At 41.5% G+C, this 27,521-nt stretch overlaps 2 protein-coding genes across 2 annotated transcripts; both read right to left on the bottom strand.

The window, feature by feature from the left end:
* Nucleotides 1-656: 656 nt before the first annotated feature.
* LOC119480959 lies at nucleotides 657-5,716 on the bottom strand. Its single transcript, XM_037757617.1, has 5 exons — nucleotides 5,711-5,716; nucleotides 5,501-5,657; nucleotides 1,194-1,523; nucleotides 969-1,051; nucleotides 657-845 (listed from the first exon to the last, which is right to left on the bottom strand). The coding sequence occupies exons 1-5, from the start codon at nucleotides 5,714-5,716 to the stop codon at nucleotides 657-659; spliced, it is 765 nt and encodes a 254-aa protein (XP_037613545.1).
* Nucleotides 5,717-10,045: 4,329 nt separating this feature from the next.
* LOC119480958 (scavenger receptor cysteine-rich type 1 protein M130-like) lies at nucleotides 10,046-13,269 on the bottom strand. The gene is made up of 3 exons (XM_037757616.1): nucleotides 12,981-13,269; nucleotides 10,411-10,716; nucleotides 10,046-10,089 (listed from the first exon to the last, which is right to left on the bottom strand). The coding sequence occupies exons 1-3, from the start codon at nucleotides 13,165-13,167 to the stop codon at nucleotides 10,046-10,048; spliced, it is 537 nt and encodes a 178-aa protein (XP_037613544.1). The 5' UTR covers nucleotides 13,168-13,269.
* Nucleotides 13,270-27,521: the final 14,252 nt, after the last annotated feature.

Raw genomic sequence — 27,521 nt, 5'->3', positions numbered from 1 at the left:
GGCCTACATACGTTCTGACAGAAAGTCAGAAAGTATGAAAAGACTAACACATTGTTGGTTTTCATGTTGAGAGTAAGACAAATATAGTATATAAAGTGACATAATGAATCCAGCCTTCTTGTTTAAAGGTCCCATATCATGCTCATTTTCATGTTCATACTTGTATTTTGTGTTTCTACTAGAACATGTTTACATGCTGTAATGTTAAAAAAAGAACTTTATTTTCCTCATACTGTCTGCCTGAATATACCTGTATTCACCCTCTGTCTGAAACGCTCAGTTTTAGTGCATTTCAATGGAATTGCAACGGAATTGCGTTGCTAGGCAGCAGTTTGGGTCCATGTTTGCTTCCTGTCATCTAATGTCATTCACATGCACTGCAACAGGAAATAAACTGGGACACATTTCGAATGTTTACGTTTAAAACCGTCAAATTATCTAAATATTGTATATTTGTGACATCACAAATGGACAGTAATCCTAACGGCTCGTTTCAAACGCACAATTTCTGAATGCGGGCTGTGTGTGTTTCTCCATATATTGAGCGTTTTGATAGTTTAACAGTATTTATATAGCACTTAAACCTGCTTTATAATATTAAAGAAAAAGAAAATCTCACTTTTTACAATGTGGGACCTTTTAAAGGGAACATTCATCTAAAATGACCTGCTGCTGGGTTGTGTGTTATAAATCCATCTGGATGTGAGATGAGCTCCTTGGAGGTGCTGCTCTGCTCCCCGAGCTCCTTCCTCTTCAGTCGGCCCTCCTTCAGTTGCAGGAACACCCAGGTTATAATAATCCGGCTCAGCCTTCTCACGTCTGCCTGGCCTCTGCCCCCTTTTGGCCTGGAGACACATGAAAGCACACAGATGTGACATCCTGCATCACTCCTCTCTCTTCATTTCAATAAACACGGACTGAGTGCTTCATGTCAGTCAGCGGTCTGAACAACAGACGTGTGTCAGTACCTTATAGTAGAAGTAAAGGGCAATGTTCGCCAACAGCAGAATCAGCGGCAGGATGATCGCTCTGATGATAAAAGGCCTTAGATCTGATCAAAAAACATGGACAGTCATCACATCACATCACATGACATGACATGACATCACATCACATGACATCACGAGTCCAACAGCTCCCGTTAAACACAAACTGTAGTGACCTGAAATCTAAAATCACTTCTTGAATCTTACCTGCGACGGTGAGAGAGATCGGACGGCTCTCAGAGAAGAAGTTGTGAGAAAAAACATAGACGTGATAAACACAGCGGTAGTTTCCTTGGTGGGCGGGCTCTGCGGCAGGAAACAGGAAGTGGGCGGAGTGATTGACAGCTGGCTTGGTGTAGTTGAGTGCTGAGCTGGAGGAGGTGAAGGCGAGCCGGAAGGAGCCTCCTGGGTACTGTGGCTGGACGGAGCAGCTGATGTTGAAGGCGGAGCCCCTTAACACGTGAAACCCTTGCTGCTGGGCCTCGGAGACCCCGTCCACAGAGGAGGACCCAGAGATGTTGGGCTGAAGCAGCAGATCTGTAAATACAGAGAGATGATTGGCTGAGAGCTGGGGGCACGTTCAGTCTGAAAACAGCGTCCACTGGTTTGCTACGGTTTCCGGGTTGAACGGCGTGTTTCCTCTAAATGGTGATCAACAGGCTTTTGAGGTGCGTTTCCTCTCATTTGGTGGGTGTGTCAGAGGTGAATCCCAATCAGCAGCGACGTGCACAAACCCCGTCGTATTATAAAGGCAGTGCATTTGCGTAGCACAGGGGTTAGCAACCTTTACTATCAGAGAGCCATTTTAGAAAAAAAAACTAAAAAAAAACTGTCTGGAGCCGCAAAACATTTGCAGTGAAGTATGGGGCCACATTGAGGGGAAAAAAATTTAGATTTCGAGAATAAAGTTACAACTTTACAAGAAAAAGTCATAATATTACGAGAAAAAAGTCGTAGTATTACGAGAATAAAGTAATAACTTTACAAGAAAAAAGTCGTAGTATTACGAAAATAAACTAATAACTTTAAGACAAAAAAAGTCATATAACAAGGAATAAAGTCATAACTTTACGAGGAAAAAAGAAAATAATACGTTAAATTACTACTACCATACATATGTATACTAATATTCTGATTTTATTCTCATAATATTATGACTTTATTTTTCATAATATTATGACTTTATTTTCATAATATTATGACTTTATTCCCATTATATTATGATTTCATTTTCATAATATTATGACGTTATTCTCATAATATTGACTTTATTTTCGAAATCTCAGATTTTTTTTTTTTTCCTCAATGTGAACATAATACTCCGTTGTACCATCGTAGTTTGACCTACAACAATGATGAATAAAAATGAAAATGTAAACAAAAAAAAAGTTATTTATTTCCACTAATTTTTTAAAAAATCCACAGGGAGCCACTGGAAAGGAGCTAAAGAGCCGCATGTGGCTCCGGAGTCGCAGGTTGCTGATCCCTTGCGTAGCACAACAGAGTCTTCAAAGAATTTACTTAAAATAACACACAAATTGATGAAATAGAACTGCGAACAGAGACACCTGTGACGTAGCAAAGAGGCGTGGCAATGTGCCACACGTCATATTGAATTGATGTGGCTTTAAAATGATGTCTCATTTTGTTAAAAGCCTTGTGCCTCAACTCCTCTCTTCCTCGCGTCTCTTCCTCGCCTCCTCAGCTCGCATCTCTCGTGGGCGGGATTAATACGCGAGGAGAGGAGGCGAGGAAAGGAATGGAGGATGTACACACGTAGGCAAAATTGTTGGTACCCTTCCGTTAAAGAAAGAAAAACCCACAATGGTCACTGAAATAACTTGAAACTGACAAAAGTAATAATAGATAAAAATTGACTGAAAATGAACTAATGAAAATCAGCTGTTGCTTTTGAATTGTGGTTCAACAGAATCATTTAAAAAACAAAGTAATGAAACTGGCCTGGACAAAAATGATGGTACCCTAGAAAAGATTGAAAATAATTTGACCATAGGGACATATTAAACTAAGGTGTGTCCTGTAATTAGCATCACAGGTATTTTCAAACTTTTAATCAGTCAGTCTGCCTATTTAAAGGGTGAAAAGTAGTCACTGTGCTGTTTGGTATCATGGTGTGTACCACACTGAACATGGACCACAGAAAGCTAAGGAGAGAGTTGTCTCAGGAGATCAGAAAGAACATTATAGACCTTCATGTTAAAGGTAAAGGCTATAAGACCATCTCCAAGCAGCTTGACGTTCCTGTGACTACAGCTGCACATATTATTCAAAAGTTTAAGGTCCATGGGACTGTAGCCAACCTCCCTGGACGTGGCCGCAAGAGGAAAATTGATGACAAATTGAAGAGACGGATAATACGAATGGTAACCAAAGAGCCCAGAACAACTTCCAAAGAGATTAGAGGTAATCTCCAAGGTCAAGGTACATCGGTGTCAGATCGCACCATCTGTCACTGTTTGAGCCAAAGTGGACTTAATGGAAGATGACCAAGGAGGACACCAAATCATAAAAAAACGAGACTGGAATTTCCCAAATGCATATTGACAAGCCACAAAGCTTCTGGGAGAATGTCCTTTGGACAGATGAGACAAAACTGGAGCTTTTTGGCAAGTCACATCAGCTCTATGTTCACAGACGCAAAAATGAAGCATCCAAAGAAAAGAACACTGTACCTAATGTGAAACATGGAGGAGGCTCGGTTATGTTCTGGGGCTGCTTTGCTGCATCTGGCACAGGATGTCTTGAATCTGTGCAGGGTACAATGAAATCTGAAGACTATCAAGGCCTTCTGGAGTGAAATGTGCTACCCAGTGTCAGAAAGCTTGGTCTCAGTTGCAGGTCATGGGTCCTCAAACAGGATAATGACCCAAAACACAGCTAAAAACACCCAAGAATGGCTAAGAACAAAACATTGGACTATTCTGAAGTGGCCTTCTATGAGCCCTGATCTAAATCCTATTGAACATCTGTGGAAGGAGCTGAAACATACAGTCTGGAGAAGGCACCCTTCAAACCTGAGACAGTTTGAGACAGTTTGCTCACGAGGAGTGGGCCAAAATACTTGTGGACAGGTGCAGAAGTCTCATTGAGAGTTACAGAAATCGCTTGATTGCAGTGATTGCCTCAAAAGGTTGTGCAACAAAATATTAAGTTAAGGGTACCATCATTTTTGTCCAGGCCAGTTTCATTAGTTTGTTTTTTAAAATGATTCTGTTGAACCACAATTCAAAAGCAATATCTGATTTTCATTAGTTCATTTTCAGTAATTTTTTTTCTTTCTTTAACGGAAGGGTACCAACAATTTTGCCTACGTGTGTACAAACTGTGAAATGGGAAAGGCCTACAGACAGACAGGTGTGTCCTGTCAGGTGAAGCTCAGCAGTCTGTGGAGAGTTTGAAGCTTTCAGAAACAAGCCCACTTCTACAGCAAGCTGTTTTAACATTTAATAGCTAGACAGGAGATTCAGTAGAGATATCTGCAACGTTGTTTTGACTAGTCATAACTGTAATACAGATATCTGTATTTACATTTTGACTAGTCATAACTCTAATTTTAGATATCTGTAATTACATTTACACTAGTCATAACTCTAATTCTAGATATCCGTAATTACATTTTGAATAGTACCATTCAAACTATTTTTGCCATTCATGTGTATGGGGTTTCTCATTATGGATATCCACAACTGATATCTTTAATTTAAAGCCGTATGGGTTTATAAAGTGTGTCTGGAGACAATAAAACTACAATAGGCTGTACATTTCTACCACAACTCTCTAGTGAACAAAGCTCTCGTTGGCCACAGATTCCTCGATGATGAGCTCTTTCTATTTCATGTTAATCTTTGTTAAACTATCTGATCCACAGCGGTCCCCGACCACTCGTCTCACAGCCAGCTCCACAAATAGACCGATCTCATGTATGTGTCCAGCTCGGAGGACTAAAGGCTCTCTGTGATTAAAATGAGCTTGTAGCTCGTTGTCTACCTCACTACGGTTAGAAAGAGCCCTCGTTGGTGTTTTGGCTATGTTTCTCTAATGAGTTATTGATCCGGGAAGTTTGAATCTGTGAATCTTCCCAACTTTACCAACTATCCAAGTTAGAAAAAGCTTCTGCTGACACTGTTCAGATGCTTTGTTGGGCCGATATCCAATGGGAAGCCTTGATGAGAAACGTCATAAAAGCAACTCTGACTAGTCATGATGAGGTTTGAGAGATCTGTAACTGTTATTTAGGATAGTCAGGACTGAACTACAGATATCTCTAAATGTCCTTTTGACTAGTCACAATGACGTTATAGATATCTGGAATAAGAACTCTGACTAGTCACAATGTAATTACGACTAGTCAAAATGTAGTTGTAGATATCGCTAATGTTAATTCTGGATGACTTTACAGTTCAGTCCAATGGAAATCACCGACTGTTACTGTGACAGAGGAAGGAACATACTGGAAACTTTACTGTCATAGATGATGTCACTGATGGGCTTACCTGAACAGGTGAGATTCAGGATGGAGTAAGAGGTATCGGATGTTGCACACTCCCTCAGAGCAGATCCAGACTGAACACAGTCAGACCTGATACTCCACACAGATATGGATGAGGACGCCGCTCTCAGTTCTACAGAAACAGCAGAGCCACAATTTAACTCTCTGCAGGCAACAGCTGCTTCATTCAGGGTCCAGCTAGAGTAACGGCCACGGTCATCCACTGGTCTCCAGTCTCCCTGTTTCACCTCCAGTGTTCCTGCACAGCGACTGTCTCCTCCCACCAACCTGACAGGCTCTGAACAGAAACAAGAGAGTCGTCAGTAAAAGAGTAAAGTGAGTTTCATTAGAACAGAAATGAACCAGATCAGAGCTGCAGCTCCTCTTCTACCTGAACAGGTGAGTCCAACAGCTTTGCCAGGTGAGCAGGTGTTTCTCTCTGAGCCTGAGCTTCTACAGTCCAGGAGAGCAGACTCTTTTCCTCCACACTGGAACTCTTTGGTCCACATTGGATCCTCCACTTCTCCATAGAGCGCCCCCTGGAGGACTGAAGGAGCCCCACAGCTGAGCTCCCTACAGACCACCTCTGCATCCTGCTGGTCAAAGTCAGCTTCACACACTGAGGACCACCGGCTAGACTGGTTGGACTTCACCTCCAGTCTGCCTGAGCACAGACTAGTCCCATTCACCAGCCTGACAGAGTCTGGAGAGATGACAGAAGATAAAATAGAGAGAGATAAAAGACACCAGACACTCAATAAAAAGATGTCATGAAACAACAATTCAGTGATTCAAACTGGACTCAGAACAGTTCCAACATGAGTTCATCATCAGGACACATCTTTTCACTGCTCACTGACAGTGGCTAGAAGAGGGTCAATAGTAGAGGCAGGGGGATGGATGGGAACCAGGAAGAGAATAAACATCTTGGTGCATTCAGCAGCTGATTTACGGAGGCAGCAACTCATCAGACTCCATCATGGCTGCTCAGACAGTCTGTTGTCATTCTACCTGGTGCATGTGTGTGTCAACCTGGGTACATTATTAGATGATGTCATAGATGATGTCACTGATGGGTTTACCTGAGCAGGTGAGATCCAGAATGGAGAAAGAGGTATCTGATTTTGCACACTCCCTCACAGCAAAAAAAGTTATTTATCTCCACTAATTTTTTAAAAATCCACGGGGAGCCACTGGAGAGGAGCTAAAGAGACGCATGTGTCTCCAGAGCCGCAGGTTGCTGACCCCTGGTGTAGCACAACAGAGTCTTCAATGCACCACCGTTTCCGTTTAAACGTTTTTCTACGTTTGTTGACCCTCCGTTAAACTAAATGGACCTGATTTTGTGCCTCCTCGACCCTCAATACTCCGGCTTCTGAACCAGAAATCGATCTCAGCGCTCCATCTTGAAGGACATCCCAATTCCTAAAATGCATCAGGAGGAGCAAGGAGGCTTGCTGTGTATACTTTGTGTAAGTCTTTTCGGCACCCGTGTTTGTTTAAAAATTTGTTATCAACTTTATTGAGGCAGTTGTCAAGTTTAAAACACTTGTGTATACAACTCAAGTCTACAATTACAAACACGCCACGGGGACTAAAGGTTGTAATAAAAGAGATTAAATAATAAATAAAAGTTAGATAACTATCTTGTAAAGCTTACAGTGGTTTATATGTTTTAGTAGCTTTTTGGTTTGTACATTCAGATCAATAGGAAATATATTGTCTGACATGGACATGAAGAATTTTGATTTGTGAATATAGAATTTAGTTAAAATAACACACAAATTGATGAAATGGAACTGCGAACTGAGACACCTGTGACGTAGCAAAGAGGAGTGACAATGTGCCACACGTCATATTTAACTGATGTGGCTTTAAAATGACGGCTCCGAGGCGAGGATGTCTCATTTTGTTAAAAGCCTGTTGCCTCAACTCCTCTCTTCCTCGCGTCTCTTCCTCGCCTCCTCAGCTCGCATCGCTCGTGGGCGGGCCTAAGACCCGAGGAGAGGAGGCGAGGAAAGGAATGGAGGGGGGAGTGAAGCTATTCAAACATACTTTGGCGCTGCATTGCAGCCGTGTGGGTTTATAAAGTGTGTCTGGAGACAATAAATCTACAATAGGCTGTAAATTTCTACCACAACTCTCCAGTGAACAAAGCTCTCGTTGGCCACAGATTTCTCGATGATGAGCTCTTTCTATTTTATGTTAATCTTCTGACTATCTGATCCACAGCAGTCCCCGACCACTCGTCTCACAGCCAGCTGCACATAGAGACCGATGTTGTGTGTCCAGTTAGGACGACTAAAGGCTCGTTGTGATTAAAATGAGCTTGTAGCTCGTTGTCTACCTCACTACGGTTAGAAAGAGCCCTCGTTGGTGTTTTGACTACGTTTCTCTAATGAGTTACTCATCCGGGAAGTTTGAATCTGTGAATCATCCCAACTTTACCAAACTATCCAAGTTAGCAAAATCTTCTGCTGACACTGTTCAGATGCTTTGTTGGGCCGATATCCAATGGGAAGCCTTGATGAGCAACGTCATGACAACAACTCTGACTAGTCATGATGAGGTTTGAGAGATCTGTAACTGTTATTTAGGATAGTCAGGACTGAACTACAGATATCTCTAAATGTCCTTTTGACTAGTCACAATGACCTTATAGATATCTGGAATAAGAACTCTGACTAGTCACAATGTAATTACGACTAGTCAAAATGTAGTTGTAGATATCTCTAATGTTAATTCTGGATGACTTTACAGTTCAGTCCAATGGAAACCACTGACTGTTACTGTGACGGAGGAAGGAACATACTGGAAACATTACTGTCATAGATGATGTCACTGATGGGCTAACCTGAGCAGGTGAGATTCAGGATGGAGTCAGAGGTATATGATATTGCACACTCCCTCAGAGTAGATTCAGACTGAACACAGCCAGACCTGATACTCCACATAGATCTGGATGAGGACTCCTTTCTCAGTTCTACAGAAACAGCAGAGCCACAGTCTAACTCTCTGCAGGCAACAGCTGCTTCCTTCAGGGTCCAGTCAGAGTAAGGGTCATTCACTGGTCTCCAGTCTCCCTGTTTCACCTCCAGTGTTCCTGCACAGCGACTGTTGTCTCCTCCCACCAACCTGACAGGCCCTGAACAGAAACAAGAGAGTCGTCAGTAAAAGAATAAAGTGAGTTTCATTAGAACAGAAATGAACCAGATCAGAGCTGCAGCTCCTCTTCTACCTGAGCAGGTGAGTCCAACAGCTTTGCCAGCTGAGCAGTTGTTTCTCTCTGAGCCTGAGCTTCTACAGTCCAGGAGAGCAGACTCTTTTCCTCCACACTGGAACTCTTTGGTCCACATTGGATCCTCCACTTCTCCATAGAGCACCCCCTGGAGGACTGAAGGAGCCCCACAGCCAAGCTCCCTACAGACCACCTCTGCATCCTGCTGGTCAAAGTCAGCTTCACACACTGAGGACCACCGGCTAGACTGGTTGGACTTCACCTCCAGTCTGCCTGAGCACAGACTAGTCCCATTCACCAGCCTGACAGAGTCTGGAGAGATGATAGAAGATAAAATAGAGAGAGATAAAAGACACCAGACACTAAATAAAAAGATGTCATGAAACAACAATTCAGTGATTCAAACTGGACTCAGAACAGTTCCAACATTAGTTCATCATTAGAAAGCTGTCAAGCTGAAGAAGGAGTCCTTTCAGGCTGGTGTCTGGTTGGCCGAGGGGACTCCTGAAGCAGCAGACATGTATGTTTCATATCAGTGATGTGACGGTGAGGAACTTTTCCCACCAGTTAATATTCTTATGACAACATTGGTGTGTTACCGATTACACTGGACATTTTAAAAGAACAGATGACGGTCAACATGTGTAGCGCGCTGACTCTGATCTTTACCGTCTGGTGGCGGTGTGTCTCACCTCTCCAGTAGAGCATTTGCTGAGGGGCTGTAGGGGTTTACCAGGCGCCGCTGCGCCACACACACCGGCTCTGACCGCTCCGTCCTCATCGCAGCGATTACCTCATTAACATTTTGGTCCCCTCATAGCATTTGGGTTTAAATGAGAAATATTGCCAAATAGGCGCGTTTGCTTTTCACTTCGACACCAAATCCTCCGTCATCGTCTTGCCTGTCAACTCTCTCTCTCGTCTCGTGTGTGTGAAATCTGACTCCTGCTACTCTGAGCTGACTCCTTACGGAGCAGATGCATTCACTTTCACATTGTAGCGTCCGTCGTCAGACTATCTATTGATAACATGCTGCTGATACGCCAAAATTAACTAAACAGGTTTTATTTCTGTAAAAAAAAGCAAGACGACGGTGGGGAAGGTAGGGATGTCATGTAATCGGTGTGTGTCAGACCACCGTGTAACACCGATTACCTAGCAGATCAACAGACTCCATCATGGCCTGCAAAGACAGACTGCTGTGATTCTAGCTGGTGCATGTGTGTCAACCTGGGTACATTACTGTCATAGATGATGTCACAGATGATGTCACTGATGGGCTTACCTAGGCAGGTGAGATCCAGGATGGATTTAGAGAAACGTGGTGTTACACACTCCCTCAGAGTAGATCCATACTGAACACAGTCAGACCCGATACTCCACATAGATCTGTATGAGGACTCCTCTCTCAGTTCTAGAGAAACAGCAGAGCCACAATCTAACTCTCTGCAGGCAACAGCTGCTTTCTTCAGGGTCCAGTCAGAGTAACGGTCACCCACTGGTTTCCAGTCTCCCTGATGTTTTCAGCTCCAGTGTTCCTGCACAGCGACTGTCTCCTCCCACCAACCTGACAGGCTCTGAACAGAAACAAGAGAGTCGTCAGGAAAAGAATAAAGTGAGTTTCATTAGAACAGAAATGAACCAGATCAGAGCTGCAGCTCCTCTTCTACCTGAGCAGGTGAGTCCAACAGCTTTGCCAGCTGAGCAGCTGTTTCTCTCTGAGCCTGAGCTTCTACAGTCCAGGAGAGCAGACTCAGTTCCTCCACACTGGAACTCTTTGGTCCACATTGGATCCTCCACTTCTCCATAGAGCACTCCCTGGAGGACTGAAGGAGCCCCACAGCCAAGCTCCCTACAGACCACCTCTGCATCCTGCTGGTCAAAGTCAGCTTCACAGACTGAGGACCACCGGCTAGACTGGTTGGACTTCACCTCCAGTCTGCCTGAGCACAGACTAGTCCCATTCACCAGCCTGACAGAGTCTGGAGAGATGATAGAAGATAGAGAGAGATAAAAGACACCAGACACTCAATAAAAAGATGTCATGAAACAACAATTCAGTGATTCAAACTGGACTCAGAACAGTTCCAACATGAGTTCATCATCAGGACACATCTTTTCACTGCTCACTGACAGTGGCTAGAAGAGGGTCAATAGTAGAGGCAGGGGGATGGATGGGAAACCAGGAAGAGAATAAACATCTTGGTGCATTCAGCAGCTGATTTACGGAGGCAGCAACTCATCAGACTCCATCATGGCTGCTCAGACAGTCTGCTGCCATTCTAGCTGGCACATGTGTGTGTCAACCTGGGTACATTATTAGATGATGTCATAGATGATGTCACTGATGGGTTTACCTAAGCAGGTGAGATCAAGGATGGAGGAAGAGGTATCTGATTTTGCACACTCCCTCACAGCAAAAAAAACAGTTATTTATTTACACTAATTTTTAAAAAATCCACGGGGAGCCACTGGAGAGGAGCTAAAGAGACGCATGTGTCTCCGGATCCGCAGGATGCTGACCCCTGGCGTAGCCCAACAGAGTCTTCAATGCACCACCATTTCCATTTAAACGTTTTTTCTATGTTTTGTTGACCCTCCGTTCAACTAAATGGACCTGATTTTGTGCCTCCTCGATCCTCGATGCTCAGGCTTGTGATCCAGAAATTGCTCTCAGCGCTCCATCTTGAAGGACATCCCAATTCCTAAAATGCATCAGGAGGAGCAAGGAGGCTTGCTGTGTATACTTTCCGTAAGTCTTCTCGACACCTGTGCTTTTTTAGTTTTTTTTATCAACTTTATTGAGGCAGTTGTCAAGTTTAAAACACTTGTGTATACAACTCAAGTCCACAATTACAAACACGCCACGGGGACTAAAGGTTGTAATAAAAGAGATTAAATAATAAATAAAAGTTAGATCACTATCTTGTAAAGCTTACAGTGGTTTATATGTTTTAGTAGCTTTTTGGTTTGTACATTCAGATCAATAGGAAATATATTGTCTGACATGGACATGAAGTATTTGGATTTGTGAATATAGAATTTAGTTAAAATAACACACAAATTGATGAAATGGAACTGCGAACAGAGACACCTGTGACGTAGCAAAGAGGCGTGGCAATGTGCCACACGTCATATTTAATTGATGTGGCTTTAAAATGACGGCTCCGAGGCTCCAAGGTCTCATTTTGTTAAAAGCCTGTTGCCTCAACTCCTCTCTTCCTCGCGTCTCTTCCTCGCCTCCTCAGCTCGCGTCTCTCGTGGGCGGGATTAAGACGCGAGGAGAGGAGGCGAGGAAAGGAATGGAGGATGTACAAACTGTGAAATTGGAAAGGCCTACAGACAGACAGGTGTGTCCTATCAGGTGAAGCTCAGCAGTCTGTGGAGAGTTTGAAGCTTTCAGAAACAAGCCCACTTCTACGGCAAGCTGTTTTAACATTTAATAGACAGGAGATTCAGTAGAGATATCTGCAACGTTGTTTTGACTAGTCATAACTGTAATACCAGATATCTGTAATTACATTGTGACTAGTCATAACTCTAATTCTAATTAATAGGCTGAGAATTTCTAGCATAACTCTCTAGTGAACAAAGTTCTCGTTGGCCACAGATTTCTCGATGATGAGCTCTTTCTATTTCATGTTAATCTTCTAACTATCTGATCCACAGCAGTCCCCGACCACTCGTCTCACAGCCAGCTGCACGTAGTGACCGATGTCGTGAGTCCAGCTCAGAGGACCTCACTACGGTTAGAAAGAGCCCTCGTCGGTGTTTTGACTATGTTTGTCTGATGAGTTATTGATCCGGTAAGTTTGAATCTGTGAATCTTCCCAACTTTACCGAACTATCCAAGTTAGAAAAATCTTCTGCTGACACTGTTCAGATGCTTTGTTGGGCCGATATCCAAAGGGAAGCCTTGATGAGCAACGTCATGACAACAACTCTGACTAGTCATGATGAGGTTTGAGATATCTGTAACTGTTATTTAGGATAGTCAGGACTGAACTACAGATATCTCTAAATGTCCTTTTGACTAGTCACAATGACGTTATAGATATCTGGAATAAGAACTCTGACTAGTCACAACGTAATTACGACTAGTCAAAATGTAGTTGTAGATATCTCTAATGTTAATTCTGGATGACTTTACAGTTCAGTCCAATGGAAACCACCGACTGTAACTGTGACGGAGGAAGGAACATACTGGAAACATTACTGTCATAGATGATGTCACTGATGGGCTTACCTGAACAGGTGAGATGCAGGATGGAGTCAGAGGTTTCGGATGTTGCACACTCCCTCAGAGCAGATCCAGACTGAACACAGTCAGACCCGATACTCCACATAGATCTGGATGAGGACTCCTCTCTCTGTTCTACAGACACAGCAGAGCCACAATCTAACTCTCTGCAGGCAACAGCTGCTTCCTTCATGGTCCAGTCAGAGTAACGGTCACCCACTGGTCTCCAGTCTCCCTGATGTTTCACCTCCAGTATTCCTGCACAGCGACTGTCTCCTCCCACCAACCTGACAGGCTCTGAACAGAAACAAGAGAGTCGTCAGTAAAAGAATAAAGTGAGTTTCATTAGAACAGAAATGAACCAGATCAGAGCTGCAGCTCCTCTTCTACCTGAGCAGGTGAGTCCAACAGCTTTGCCAGCTGAGCAGCTGTTTCTCTCTGAGCCTGAGCTTCTACAGTCCAGGAGAGCAGACTCTTTTCCTCCACACTGGAACTCTTTGGTCCACATTGGATCCTCCACTTCTCCATAGAGCGCCCCCTGGAGGACTGAAGGAGCCCCACAGCCGAGCTCCCTACAGACCACCTCTGCATCCTGCTGGTCAAAGTCAGCTTCACACACTGAGGACCACCGGCTAGACTGGTTGGACTTCACCTTCAGTCTCCCTGAGCACAGACTAGTCCCATTCACCAGCCTGACAGAGTCTGGAGAGATGATAGAAGATAAAATAGAGAGAGATAAAAGACACCAGACACTAAATAAAAAGATGTCATGAAACAACAATTCAGTGATTCAAACTGGACTCAGAACAGTTCCAACATGAGTTCATCATCAGGACACATCTTTTCACTGCTCACTGACAGTGGCTAGAAGAGGGTCAATAGTAGAGGCAGGGGGATGGATGGGAAACCAGGAAGAGAATAAACATCTTGGTGCATTCAGCAGCTGATTTACGGAGGCAGCAACTCATCAGACTCCATCATGGCTGCTCAGACAGTCTGCTGCCATTCTACCTGGCACATGTGTGTGTCAACCTGGGTACATTATTAGATGATGTCATAGATGATGTCACTGATGGGTTTACCTAAGCAGGTGAGATCAAGGATGGAGAAAGAGGTATCTGATTTTGCACACTCCCTCACAGCAAAAAAAACAGTTATTTATTTACACTAATTTTTTTAAAAATCCACAGGGAGCCACTGGAGAGGAGCTAAAGAGACGTATGTGGCTCCGGAGCCGCAGGTTGCTGACCCCTGGTGTAGCACAACAGAGTCTTCAATGCACCACCATTTCCATTTAAACGTTTTTTTATGTTTTGTTGACCCTCATTCAACTAAATGGACCTGATTTTGTGCCTCCTTGATCCTCGATGCTCCAGCTTGTGATCCAGAAATCGATCTCAGCGCTCCATCTTGAAGGACATCCCAATTCCTAAAATGCATCAGGAGGAGCAAGGAGGCTTGCTGTGTATACTTTGTGTAAGTCTTCTCGACACCTGTGCTTTATTTAATTTTTTTTTATCAACTTTATTGAGGCAGTTGTCAAGTTTAAAACACTTGTGTATACAACTCAAGTCTACAATTACAAACACGCCACGGGGACTAAAGGTTGTAATAAAAGAGATTAAATAATAAATAAAAGTTAGCCCTCCTGTTGTCTTCCCGTCGACCATGCAACTTTTGTCTTCCCGGGTCAAAACTGACCCGGTTTTGTTTGACTGTTTTCAAGGCATACACTGTAAATTATCACCCAATTCTGTATTACACCTTTTTGGCCAACTTCATTCCAACTTATTACCGCAAGTTTTACACTTTTTTTTTTTAAATTAGGGTTATAAACTTAATATCCGTGAAATTTTACCTATTTTTTGAGTAAAAATAAGCAGAAATTATGACTATAGTTATTATCAGAGTAACATAATGTTGATGCATTATCACAGGCTGGTATATGTCAAAGTTTAGTCAAAAACATTTTTTGAAACCATTTAAATTTTTTGAATGGCAGCAAATAGTGACACCTATTTTCCTCCCGGGTCAAAATTGACCCGGGAAGACAATAGTTGTCACTATTTACTGCCATTTTTATTTTTTGAATGGCAGCAAATAGTGACACCTATTGTCTTCCCGGGTCAATTTTGACCCGGGAAGACAATAGGTGTCAAAATTGACCCGGTCTGGTTTGACTGTTTATATAAGGCATGCAGTATAAATTATCACCCAATTCTGTGTTACATCTTTTTAGCCAACTTCATTCCAACTCATTACCACAAGTTTTACACTTTGTTTTTAAAATTCATGGTCAATAATCTTCATTTATATGAAATTAAACCTAATTTTTTTTAGGAAAAAAACGCAGAAATTATGAATTATTTGGACTTTACTCAAAATTGTAGGAACATATTTTGATGGATTATCACAGACTGGTATATGTCAAAGATTAGTCAGAATGTTATAAATATTATAATATTCAATGACAGCACATAATGACACATTTTTAGCCAACTTCATTTCAACTCATAACCACAAGTTTTACAGCTCTTTTTGGAATGTATGGTCAATAAGCCTCATATACATGAAATTATACCACTTGTTTTTGAGTAAGATAAGCAGAAATTTAGTTATTTTGGATTATCACAGACTGGTATCTGTATGGAGTGTTGATTCTGCATGTAAACAGAAATAAGCGCTACTCTTCCGCAAGACGCAATATGAACATGAACAGTAGGGGCAGTGTAGGGGCAGTATGGTGATGTCTGTGACAGGGTCAGGGGTCAGTAGGCATGTCAGCTGTGACAACAATGGCAGAAAGTTTTGAAGACAAGCTAATAATAATAATAATATATTAAACTTATATAGCGCTTTTTAGGGATCTCAAAGACACTTAACATATTCGGGGGGAAAACGGTGTGAGGTAGACCAAGTCCACAATGACCTGCATCTGTACAATGTGTCATTACTGCTGCACAGTAGCAATTATGCTTGTCAAAATAGCTGGCGACCGATCGGTACCATTTTAGTAAAGTCGCGGTGCAGAACTCCTTCGTTGCACCAGACAAACTCAGCGATGGAAGCTGGTAGACACTGCGAAAGTCTACAGACTACAGCAGCAGAAAGTGAAAGCAGAGTGAAAGTGCCAGCAGACAATTTATTTCTGTCCATTGACTGCTGTTGTCCTACATGTTGTCCTCCATAGCTCTCTGCTAGCAGCAGCATGGATTCTGCCCAGCACTTCCACATTTTCAAATCCAATTTGGGAGGCCAGAACGTCCGGCCTGAGACGCATCTGTAGAAATCTGTTTGGAATCGCAGTTTCAAATTTGCATTTCATATGTTTTTTCTGCTGTCCAGACTTTCTAAAATCAATCTGGATACAATCTGGATATGTTTTCTTATTATGTATGTATATATCACAAAATGGATTTGGGCTTGCAGCCTGAACAAGCCCATGGTGGGACCGGTACATCCAAGATGTGATAAGAACAGGTTTACACAGCTTTAGCTTTGAAGTTGTGCTGGAAAGCACAATAGTGATACATTCAGTTTGTGTGTGTGGCATGCGAGCATGCGTGCGCATGTGTGTTTGTGCGTGGCATGATTTTGTGTTGTCTGGAAGCTCTGGTTCCGATGTAGGAAAAAGTTGTGATAAAATCAGGTTTACACACCTGTAGCTTTGAAGATGTGTACGCGTGTGCGTGAGAGTGCGTGTGTGTGTGTGTGTGTGGGGGGGGGGGGGGTTGTGCGCGTGTGATTGTTCGTGTGTGTGCGCGTGTGTGTGTGTGTGTGTGTGTTCATCTGCTGGAAATGTACAATGCCCACTATAGAGTATGGGTGCGTGTGTGAGTAAGTGTGTGTGTTGTGTGTGTATGCGCGTGCATATCTGAATCATATCTGAATTGTTCGTGTGTGTGTGGTTGTGTGCGTGTGGTTGTTCGTGTGTGCGCGTGTGTGTGTGTTCATATGCTGGAAATGTACAATGCCCAGTATAGAGTATGGGTGACTATTGCTGCTGCTGTGTGTGTGTGTGTGTGTGTGCGCGCAAGTGTGTGCGTGTACATATGCGCGTGGGTGCGTCCAAGTGTGTGTGTATGTGCGTGGTTGTGTGCAAGTGTGTTTTAGTAGTGTATTCATGTGCTGGAAAACACAGTAATGTGTGAGTACATGAGTAATGTGGCTGTGTGTGTGTGTGTGTGTGTGTGTGTGTGCGCAAGTGTGTGCGTGTACATATGCGCGTGGGTGCGTCCAAGTGTGTGTGTATGTGCGTGGTTGTGTGCAAGTGTGTTTTAGTAGTGTATTCATATGCTGGAAAACACAGTAATGTGTGAGTACATGAGTAATGTGGCTGTGTGTGTGTGTGTGTGTGTGTGTGTGTGTGTGTGTGTGTGTGTGTGTGTGTGTGTGTGTGTGTGAGTGTGTGTTTGTGTGTGTGTGTATGCACGTGCGTATCTGAGGAGTGTGTGAGGTGTGTTTGAGGTGTGTGTATGTGTGTGGTTGTGCATCTGTGTGTTTATTTGCTGAAAAACACAATAGTGTGACACATTGCACCACCGGGTCAAAATTGACCCGGGAAGACAACAGGTGTTACAAAATTGAATAAAATACCCATAATGCAATGAAAATAGTGGTCATTAATTTTTTTTGCAAAGACCATAGAAGGGAACCACTCATGCAATTTTGGGGCAATTACGTGAAAGAAATCCATATTTATGATAAAATGAAGTTTGAAAACGGGTCAAATTTGACCCGAGGACAACAGGAGGGTTAGATCACTATCTTGTAAAGCTTACAGTGGTTTATATGTTTTAGTAGCTTTTTGGTTTGTACATTCAGATATAGAGGAAATATATTGTCTGACATGGTCATGAAGTATTTGGATTTGTGAATATAGAATTTAGTTAAAATAACACACAAATTGATGAAATGGAACTGAGAACAGAGACACCTGTGACGTAGCAAAGAGGCGTGGCAATGTGCCACACGTCATATTTAACTGATGTGGCTTTAAAATGACGGCTCCGAGGCTCCAAGGTCTCATTTTGTTAAAAGCCTGTTGCCTCAACTCCTCTCTTCCTCGCGTCTCTTCCTCGCCTCCTCAGCTCGCGTCTTTCGTGAGCGGGATTAAGACGCGAGGAGAGGAGGCGAGGAAAGGAATGGAGGATGTACAAACTGTGAAATGGGAAAGGCCTATAGACAGACAGGTGTGTCCTGTCAGGTGAAGCTCAGCAATCTGTGGAGAGTTTGAAGCTTTCAGAAACAAGCCCACTTCTACGGGAAGCTGTTTTTTTTTATTTATTTTTTATTTTTTTTTAAATTATTATTTTGGGGTCATTTTTTAAGCGTTTATTGATAGGACAGTGGATAGAGTCTTGGAAAGGGGGAGAGAGAGAGATGACATGCGGAAAGGTCCACAGGCCGGATTCGAACCCGGGTCCACCGCTGCCAGGACTGAGCCTTGGCCACACATGGGCGCCCGCTCTACCGACTGAGCTAGCCAGGCGCCCATGGCAAGCTGTTTTAACATTTAATAGCTGGACAGGAGATTCAGTAGAGATATCTGCAACGTTGTTTTGACTAGTCATAACTGTAATACCAGATATCTGTAATTACATTGTGACTAGTCATAACTCTGATTCTAATTAATAGGCTGAGAATTTCTAGCACAACTCTCTAGTGAACAAAGCTCTCGTTGGCCACAGATTTCTCGATGATGAGCTCTTTCTATTTCATGTTAATCTTCTAACTATCTGATTCACAGCGGTCCCCGACCACTCGTCTCACAGCCAGCTGCACGTAGTGACCGATGTCGTGAGTCCAGCTCAGAGGACCTCACTACGGTTAGAAAGAGCCCTCGTTGGTGTTTTGGCTATGTTTCTCTAATGAGTTATTGATCCGGGAAGTTTGAATCTGTGAATCTTCCCAACTTTACCGAACTATCCAAGTTAGCAAAAGCTTCTGCTGACACTGTTCAGATGCTTTGTTGGGCCGATATCCAATGGGAAGCCTTGATGAGCAACGTCATGACAACAACTCTGACTAGTCATGATGAGGTTTGAGAGATCTGTAACTGTTATTTAGCATAGTCAGGACTGAACTACAGATATCTCTAAATGTCCTTTTGACTAGTCACAATGACCTTATAGATATCTGGAATAAGACCTCTGACTAGTCACAATGTAATTACGACTAGTCAAAATGTAGTTGTAGATATCTCTAATGTTAATTCTGGATGACTTTACAGTTCAGTCCAATGGAAACCACCGACTGTTACTGTGACGGAGGAAGGAACATACTGGAAACATTACTGTCATAGATGATGTCACTGATGGGCTTACCTGAACAGGTGAGATGCAGGATGTAGACAGAGGTATATGATATTGCACACTCCCTCAGAGCAGATCCAGACTGAACACAGTCAGACCTGATACTCCACATAGATCTGGATGAGGACTCCTCTCTCAGTTCTACAGACACAGCAGAGCCACAGTCTAACTCTCTGCAGGCAACAGCTGCTTCCTTCAGGGTCCAGTCAGAGTAAGGGTCATTCACTGGTCTCCAGTCTCCCTGATGATTCATCTCCAGTATTCCTGCACAGCGACTGTCTCCTCCCACCAACCTGACATCATCAGGCTCTGAACAGAAACAAGAGAGTCATCAGTAAAAGAATAAAGTGAGTTTCATTAGAACAGAAATGAACCAGATCAGAGCAGCAGCTCCTCTTCTACCTGAGCAGGTGAGTCCAACAGCTTTGCCAGCTGAGCAGCTGTTTCTCTCTGAGCCTGAGCTTCTACAGTCCAGGAGAGCAGACTCAGTTCCTCCACACTGGAACTCTTTGGTCCACATTGGATCCTCCACTTCTCCATAGATCACCCCCTGGAGGACTGAAGGAGCCCCACAGCCAAGCTCCCTACAGACCACCTCTGCATCCTGCTGGTCAAAGTCAGCTTCACACACTGAGGACCACCGGCTAGACTGGTTGGACTTCACCTCCAGTCTGCCTGAGCACAGACTAGTCCCATTCACCAGCCTGACAGAGTCTGGAGAGATGACAGAAGATAAAATAGAGAGAGATAAAAGACACCAGACACTCAATAAAAAGATGTCGTGAAACAACAATTCAGTGATTCAAACTGGACTCAGAACAGTTCCAACATTAGTTCATCATTAGAAAGCTGTCAAGCTGAAGAAGGAGTCCTTTCAGGCTGGTGTCTGGTTGGCCGAGGGAACTCCTGAAGCAGCAGACATGTATGTTTCATATCAGTGATGTGACGGTGAGGAAATTTTCCCACCGGTTAATAAACTTATGACAACATTGGTGTGTTACCGATTACACTGGACATTTTAAAAGACCAGATGACGGTCAACATGTGTAGCGCGCTGACTCTGATCTTTACCGTCTGGTGGCGGTGTGTCTCGCCTCTCCAGTAGAGCATTTGCTGAGGGGCTGTAGGGGTTTACCAGGCGCCGCTGCGCCACACACACCGGCTGTGACCGCTCCGTCCTCCTCGCAGCGATTACCTCATTAACATTTTGGTTCCCTCATAGCATTTGGGTTTAAATGAGAAATATTGCCAAATAGGCGCGTTTGCTTTTCACTTCGACACCAAATCCTCCGTCATCGTCTTGTCTGTCAACTCTCTCTCTCGTCTCGTGTGTGTGAAATCTGACTCCTGCTACTCTGAGCTGACTCCTTACGGAGCAGATGAATTCACTTTCACATTGTAGCGTCCGTCGTCAGACTATCTATTGATAACATGCCGCTGATACGCCAAAATTAACTAAACAGGTTTTATTTCTGTAAAAAAAAGCAAGACGACGGTGGGGAAGGTAGGGATGTCATGTAATCGGTGTGTGTCAGACCACCGTGTAACACCGATTACCTAGCAGATCAACAGACTCCATCATGGCCTGCAAAGACAGACTGCTGTGATTCTAGCTGGTGCATGTGTGTCAACCTGGGTACATTACTGTCATAGATGATGTCACAGATGATGTCACTGATGGGCTTACCTAGGCAGGTGAGATCCAGGATGGATTTAGAGAAATGTGGTGTTACACACTCCCTCAGAGCAGATCCAGACTGAACACAGTCAGACCTGATCCTCCACACAGATCTGGATGAGGACTCCTTTCTCCGTTCTACAGAAACAGCAGAGCCACAGTCCAACTCTCTGCAAACTGCTTCCTTCAGGGTCCAATAGCCATCCACTGGTCTCCAGTCTCCCTGATGTTTCAGCTCCAGTGTTCCTGCACAGCGACTGTCTCCTCCCACCAACCTGACATCATCAGGCTCTGAACAGAAACAAGAGAGTCATCAGTAAAAGAACTGAATTTAAGAAAAGATTAAACTGAGACTTGACTTTATTTCTTTATTTCTCTTTTTTTAATTTACCTGTTGAGTTGTGATTTTCTTCAGCCTGGAGTCCTGTAGAAAAACACAAATATTTATTGTTTAAGTAACTTTTTGGAGATGTGACGAAGCCCCTGACGGAGTGCCTTGAGACCGTACTGGCCGTCAGTCATGTGAGATAAAAGCTGTTAATATGTCACTTTATTTAGTTTTAATATGTATTAATGCGAGAAAGTAAACATTTAGATTCCCAATATGTGGTCAGTTGATCCAAATAATGCCTGTTTGGAAATTTGCTGCCATGTTTTCTGAGATGCGAGAGCAGATGGTGGGGTGCCTTGAGACCAGCCAGTCAGTCATATGATACGTCTTGCTTGAGTATACTTCAGTGTTTACAGTCTGCAAACTTAATCTTTCATTTAGTCTGCAGTATGCAGTAAAATATGGGTGTGAATCTTCCAGTATTTCACGATTCAATTTTGATTCTTGGGGTCACGATTAGATTCAAAATCGATCCTCGATTCAGTACATAGCGGTGCTAATTTCAGGATCTACTCCATTCCGCTGTGCACTAATAAAGGTGGTGGGGTAAATTGTATCATGAAAGCAGAATAAAGTGTGTATAATATTATGGAGTTTTTATAATTAAAAAAGTTATATCAAAAAATGTAAACACAAACATTTATTCATGCTAAACTTGCAAATAAACACATTTTACTAAAAAGGGTTTATTATTTCTCAATTCTCAGTGACTTCAAGAATAACAAGTTCAAGCTATACAAAAATTAAAAATGCTGCCTGTTATGTAAATAATTAGTTATTTATGGCTAGCTGCCTTTTTATTTCTCAGAAACTTGACCATTTCAAACATAAATTGTGCACAAATAACACTGCAAAACTGGGATTTTGTGTGATTTTTAACTAATCACACAATAATGCTTGTCATAACTTTGACTTGGTGTATATTGCCCATCAGTAGCAATATCTTGGTTCTTTTGTAAAAAAAATATTAAAAATCGGCCCAATGGCCTCACGTGACGGACACGGAAGTTGTAGTACCGCCGTTTGGCCACTACGAATCAACGACTGCGTTTTTTTTTAATTTTTGTATGGTATTTCATTCTTAAATTAACTTTGATTCACCATCAATTTTCGTAAAACTACCAATATCCGGGCCTTTCTAGTTCATTGCGCTGGTTAGCATTATAGCTAGGCTAATGTTAGCGTTTAGCAGATGCCTGGAATGCCTGGAAGGGTATAGCCAAACAGAAGCAGAGTAGGGGTGGGCATCATACTGGGTCTGCGCGCCCAGCGAGTCACGATAGTCTCTCCCTTAGAAATATATACATAGATGCTGCATTGAAAGCTTCAGCCCGTTGCGGCGATATGTCAACGTGGGCACCATATTGGACCTGGCAAGACTGGCCTGTAACCCTATACAAGTGAACGGGGGAGCTGCTCCACCGTTTTCAACGAGTCGTTATATATTAAAGGGATTATGATCTACGAGTAGTTGAAAAATTAAGTTTATTCTCCAGTTACTTAGACTCTGGATAGTTAATCTATAATATATAATCTATAATACTGAGGTCCCTGTATAATATAATATAATATAATATAATGTACAATGAAATGTCTTCCTCCCTTTTAGCGATCATGCTTTCAATCTATAGGCTACGACTAACACTGCTGCTGATATTACTATTAAATACTTACCAATAAGATCAATCAGAATAACAGGTAAATAGTAGTGTATAAATAAACAATGGTAACAATAAATATTAGTATAATAATATTAGTTATGATCTGAATTTATTGAAATAATGGTGATAATACAGCAATTATAAAAAACTAAATAATCTAATAGTGTAAATGTTAACCAAGACATGCCATTAGTTTTTTTGTTTACAATATTACACACATATTATTTTTAATACATATCGTACATTTCATGTTTTAAACACGATATGTTAGATATGAACATCAATAAGCTAACATTAGCCGATATCAATTAGTTAAAAATAAGGAACATTAGCTAACATTAGCTTATATTGATTAGTTAACAATAAGGAACATTAGCTAACATTAGCTTATATCGATTAGTTAATAAGGAACGTTAGCTACCTCTTATCTGATGTTACAGACACAAACGTTTTGTAAAGATGTAAGGTTATATATATAAAGTTAAAAATGCTTAAAGCAAAATGTGATTTGATAGTACTAGTTTTTAATAATGACCTAATAATTGATTGAATCTACCATATCGAAGGACAGACCGCTAATCCATGAACCTGAAGCAGTGACGTTAACGTATTTAACAGTTTTTCACCAAAATCTTTCCGAAAATATTGTTATGTTGACTTAACGTTACTCCTCGTAGATCATAATTGTTTGAATATAATAACGACTCGTTGAAATTGGTTTAGAAACGTAGACGTTATAGTGCTTTATATCCAGAAAAACAGCAGCTCCCTTGTTCACTTGTAGGGTTACAGGCCAGTCTGGCCAGGTCCAATATGGCGCCCACATTGAAGTACGATCCAGGGGTCAATGTGGTGTCTATGTATATATGTCTATGTATATATGTCTATGTACATATGTCTGTGTATACATGTCTATGTATACATGTCTATGTATATAAGTATGTATACATGTCTATGTATACGTGTCTATGTGTCTATGTATATATGTCTATGTATATACTGTATGTCTATGTAAACATGTCTATGTATACATGTCTATGTACATATGTCTATATATATACTGTATGTCTATGTATATATGTTTATGTATACGTGTCTATGTATACGTGTCTATGTATATATACTGTGTATGTCTATGGTCTCTCCCGTTTTTGACCTCAGTGATGAATAAGTTGGGTTTCCTGTGGCTGTTTCACAATAAAAGTCCCACTGTGTTTGTCCAGTTGAGGTGTTTTAATGTGAAGCAGCAGCAGCAGCAGGAAATGTTGTGTTAGAATTAGCAGTAACTTAAAGGTCTCATATTGTAAAAAGTGAGATTTTCATGTCTTTTATATTATAAAGCAGGTTTAAGTGCTATATAAATACTGTTAAACTATCAAAGCGCTCAATATTCGGAGAACTAGACACAGTCCGTATTCAGAAATTGTGCGTTTGAAACAAGCCGTTTGGATTTCTGTCCTTTTGTAATGTCACAAATATACAATATACAGATCATTACACGGTTTTAAACGTAAACATTATAAATGTGTCCCATTTTATTTCCTGTTGCAGTGTATGTGAATGACATCAGCTGACAGAAAGTAAGCATGGACCCTAGCAACGCAATTCTGTTGCAATTCCGTTGAAATGCACTAAAACAGAGCGTTTCAGACAGAGGGTGAATACAGGTATATTCAGGCAGACAATATAAGGAAAATAAAGATTTTTTTCAACATTACAGCATGTTAACATGTTCTAGTAGAAACACAAAATACAAGTATGAACCTGAAAATGAGCATGATATGGGACCTTTAATGCAGCTCAGATACGGCTGTAGGAGAGTGAACAGGAAACAGTGAGGCTGATATCAATCATAGCAGCTTACAGACATCGTCACTGGTTACATGCTGCATCGTTTCCTCTCAATGTGTCATAAGTCTCAATCTCATGAAAACTACTGTCCAGAGAGATCATTACTGAGTATACATTCGGGTACATTGATTGCAGAAATAATAACTGACTAAAAATAGAATCAAAAACTTAGTTTGATTTGGTGAAAATATGAAAGATTATACGAGGGCTGTCAAAGTTAATGCGTCTAGGCCAAGGGTCAGCAACCTTTACTATCAAAAGAGCCATTTCAGGCAAAAAAAAAAAATCTGTCTGGAGCCGCAAAACATTTGAGCATTGTGATGAAGGTAAAACAGTTTATAGTCTAACTATATAGTATATAAGTCTAATGCAGTGAGGGCCAAAGTGCAAATGTACGACGGAGTATTAGGGCCACATTGAGGAAAAAAAATTGTAGATTTCCAAAATAAAGTCATAATATTACGAGAATAAGTCATAACTTTACAAGAAAAAATTGTAATTTTACGAGAAAAAGTCATAACATTACGGGAAAAAAAACTTAATATTACGAGAATAAAGTAAAGTCAAAACTTTACAAGAAAAAAAGAAAATAACACTTAAAATGTCTACGTTATTAAATTCTGACTTTATTCTCATAATATTGTGACACTATTCTCAAAATCTCAGATTTATTTTTTTTCCTCAATGTGTGCCCTAATACTCCGTCGTACCGTCGTACCATAGACCTTCAACAATGATGAATACAAATGAAAATGTAAAAAAACGAGAATAAAGTCATAACTTACCGAGAAAAAGGTCGTAATATTACGAGAATAAAGTCATAACTTTACAAGAAAAAAACGTAATATAACGAGAATAAAGTCGTAATATAACGAGAATAAAGTCATAATATTACGATAATAAATTCATATCTTTACGAGAAAAAAAAGTTGAAATATTACGAGACTAAAGTCATAACTTTACCAGAAAAAAGTCGTATTATTACGAGAATAAAGTCCTAACTTTACGAGAAAAAAAAGTCGGAATATAACGAGAATAAAGTCATACCTTACGAGAAAAAAAAGTGGGAATATTACGAGAATAAAGTCATAACTTTACAAAAAATAAAGAAAATAACACTTAAAATTACTACTTTATAATATTATGACTTTATTCTCATAATATTACGTTTTTTTTCTCGTAAACCTATGAATTTGTTCTCATAATATTATGACTTTATTTTCATAATATTATGACTTTATTCTCATAATATTATGACTTTATTCTCGAAATCTCAGATTCATTTTTTTTCCTCAATGTGTGCCCTAATACTCCGTTGTACCGTCGTACCATAGACCTACAACAATGATGAATAAACATGAAAATGTAAACAAAAAACAGTTATTCATTTCCATTTTTAAAAATCCACAGGGAGCCACTGGAGAGGGGCTAAAGAGCCGCATGTGGCTCCAGAGCCGCAGGTTGCTGACCCCTGGTCTAGGCAAATATGTTTTAATGCCATTCTATGGGTACCCACGAGTCTCCCCTTTACAGACATGCCCACTTTATAATAATCACATGCAGTTTGGGGTAAGTCATAGTCAAGTCAGCACACTGACACACTGACAGCTGTTGTTGCCTGTTGGGCTGCAGTTTGCCATGTTATGATTTGAGCATATTTTTTATGTTAAATGCAGTGCATGTGAGGGTTTCTGGACAATATCTGTCATGTTTTGTGTTGTTAATTGATTTACAATGATAAATATATACATACATTTGCATAAAGCAAGCATATTTGTCCACTCCCATGTTGATAAGAGTATTAAATACTTGACAAATCTCCTTTTAAGGTACATTTTGAACGGATAAAAAAATGTGCCATTAATTTGCGATTAATCGTGATTAATCATGGATAATCATGCGGTTGCATGTTGGTGTGTGTGATCAGTTTGTTTGTAAAGATCAATATAAAGGTGTGAATAATAACACATCATGGTTAAAGCAGAGTCCTACCTGAGCTCCACAGCAGCAGCAGCAGCAGCAGCAACAGGTGATCCATGACGTCCAGGTAGACCGTCTGTCTGCTCTGTGTGTGCTGTCCTCACTGGAAGAGCTGCAGCTTCACTTATCACTTACTTCTCTTTAGTTTTACACATGATATTTATACCCCTCTGAGCTGCATTTCTGTGAACTGATATTTTGATAAAAAGCTGCTGACAGATCACTGATTGTAGGACTGTGGTTTTCTGTTACCTTGACAACCAGGGCAGGCTGAGATGTTCCTCTCAGATTAATGCTGTCAGAGTGTTCTTATCATTTCCAGTTAAATGTGTTAACCTCAGCAGAGAGTCATTCAGAGCAGACTGAACTACAGCTGCAGCTAACCGTTATATTAATAGTTGATGAATCTGTCCGTTCTCTTATTCAAGTAATCAATCAGTGAGGAAGGAAACACGCTGATCATAAATGGTGCTGGATGATATTTCAGTGTTTCAGTGTGTCGTCTCCTCGGTAACTGCTGCTTGTTTTACTGACTGTGTCTCACTCGTTTCACTGACATCATGTTTCTGTGTTGTTTCACTTGAACGAGTCCTTCAGAAAGCTGCAGGATGTCTTCAGCTCTGCTGCTTTCTTTATTCATATCAACTCACGAGCTACTGCCAAGCAGGTGAA

The sequence above is a fragment of the Sebastes umbrosus genome, chromosome 21 (genome assembly GCF_015220745.1).
Source record: "Sebastes umbrosus isolate fSebUmb1 chromosome 21, fSebUmb1.pri, whole genome shotgun sequence".
NCBI classification, from domain to species: Eukaryota; Metazoa; Chordata; class Actinopteri; order Perciformes; family Sebastidae; genus Sebastes; species Sebastes umbrosus.
This window is presented reverse-complemented; position numbering and strand designations above follow the sequence as displayed.

Coding starts and splice junctions, on each gene's coding strand:
- LOC119480958 (XM_037757616.1), bottom strand. CDS start 13,167: ATGAAGGAAGCAGCTGTTGCCTGCAGAGAGTTAGATTGTGGCTCTGCT. Junction 10,717..12,980: donor CCTGCATCTCACCTGTTCAG/GTAAGCCCATCA, acceptor TCATCTCTCCAG/ACTCTGTCAGGCTGGTGAAT. Junction 10,090..10,410: donor CAAAGCTGTTGGACTCACCT/GCTCAGGTAGAA, acceptor GACTGTGTTCAG/TATGGATCTACTCTGAGGGA.
- LOC119480959 (XM_037757617.1), bottom strand. Junction 1,052..1,193: donor GATCTCTCTCACCGTCGCAG/GTAAGATTCAAG, acceptor TTTTTTGATCAG/ATCTAAGGCCTTTTATCATC. Junction 846..968: donor CCCTTTACTTCTACTATAAG/GTACTGACACAC, acceptor ATGTGTCTCCAG/GCCAAAAGGGGGCAGAGGCC.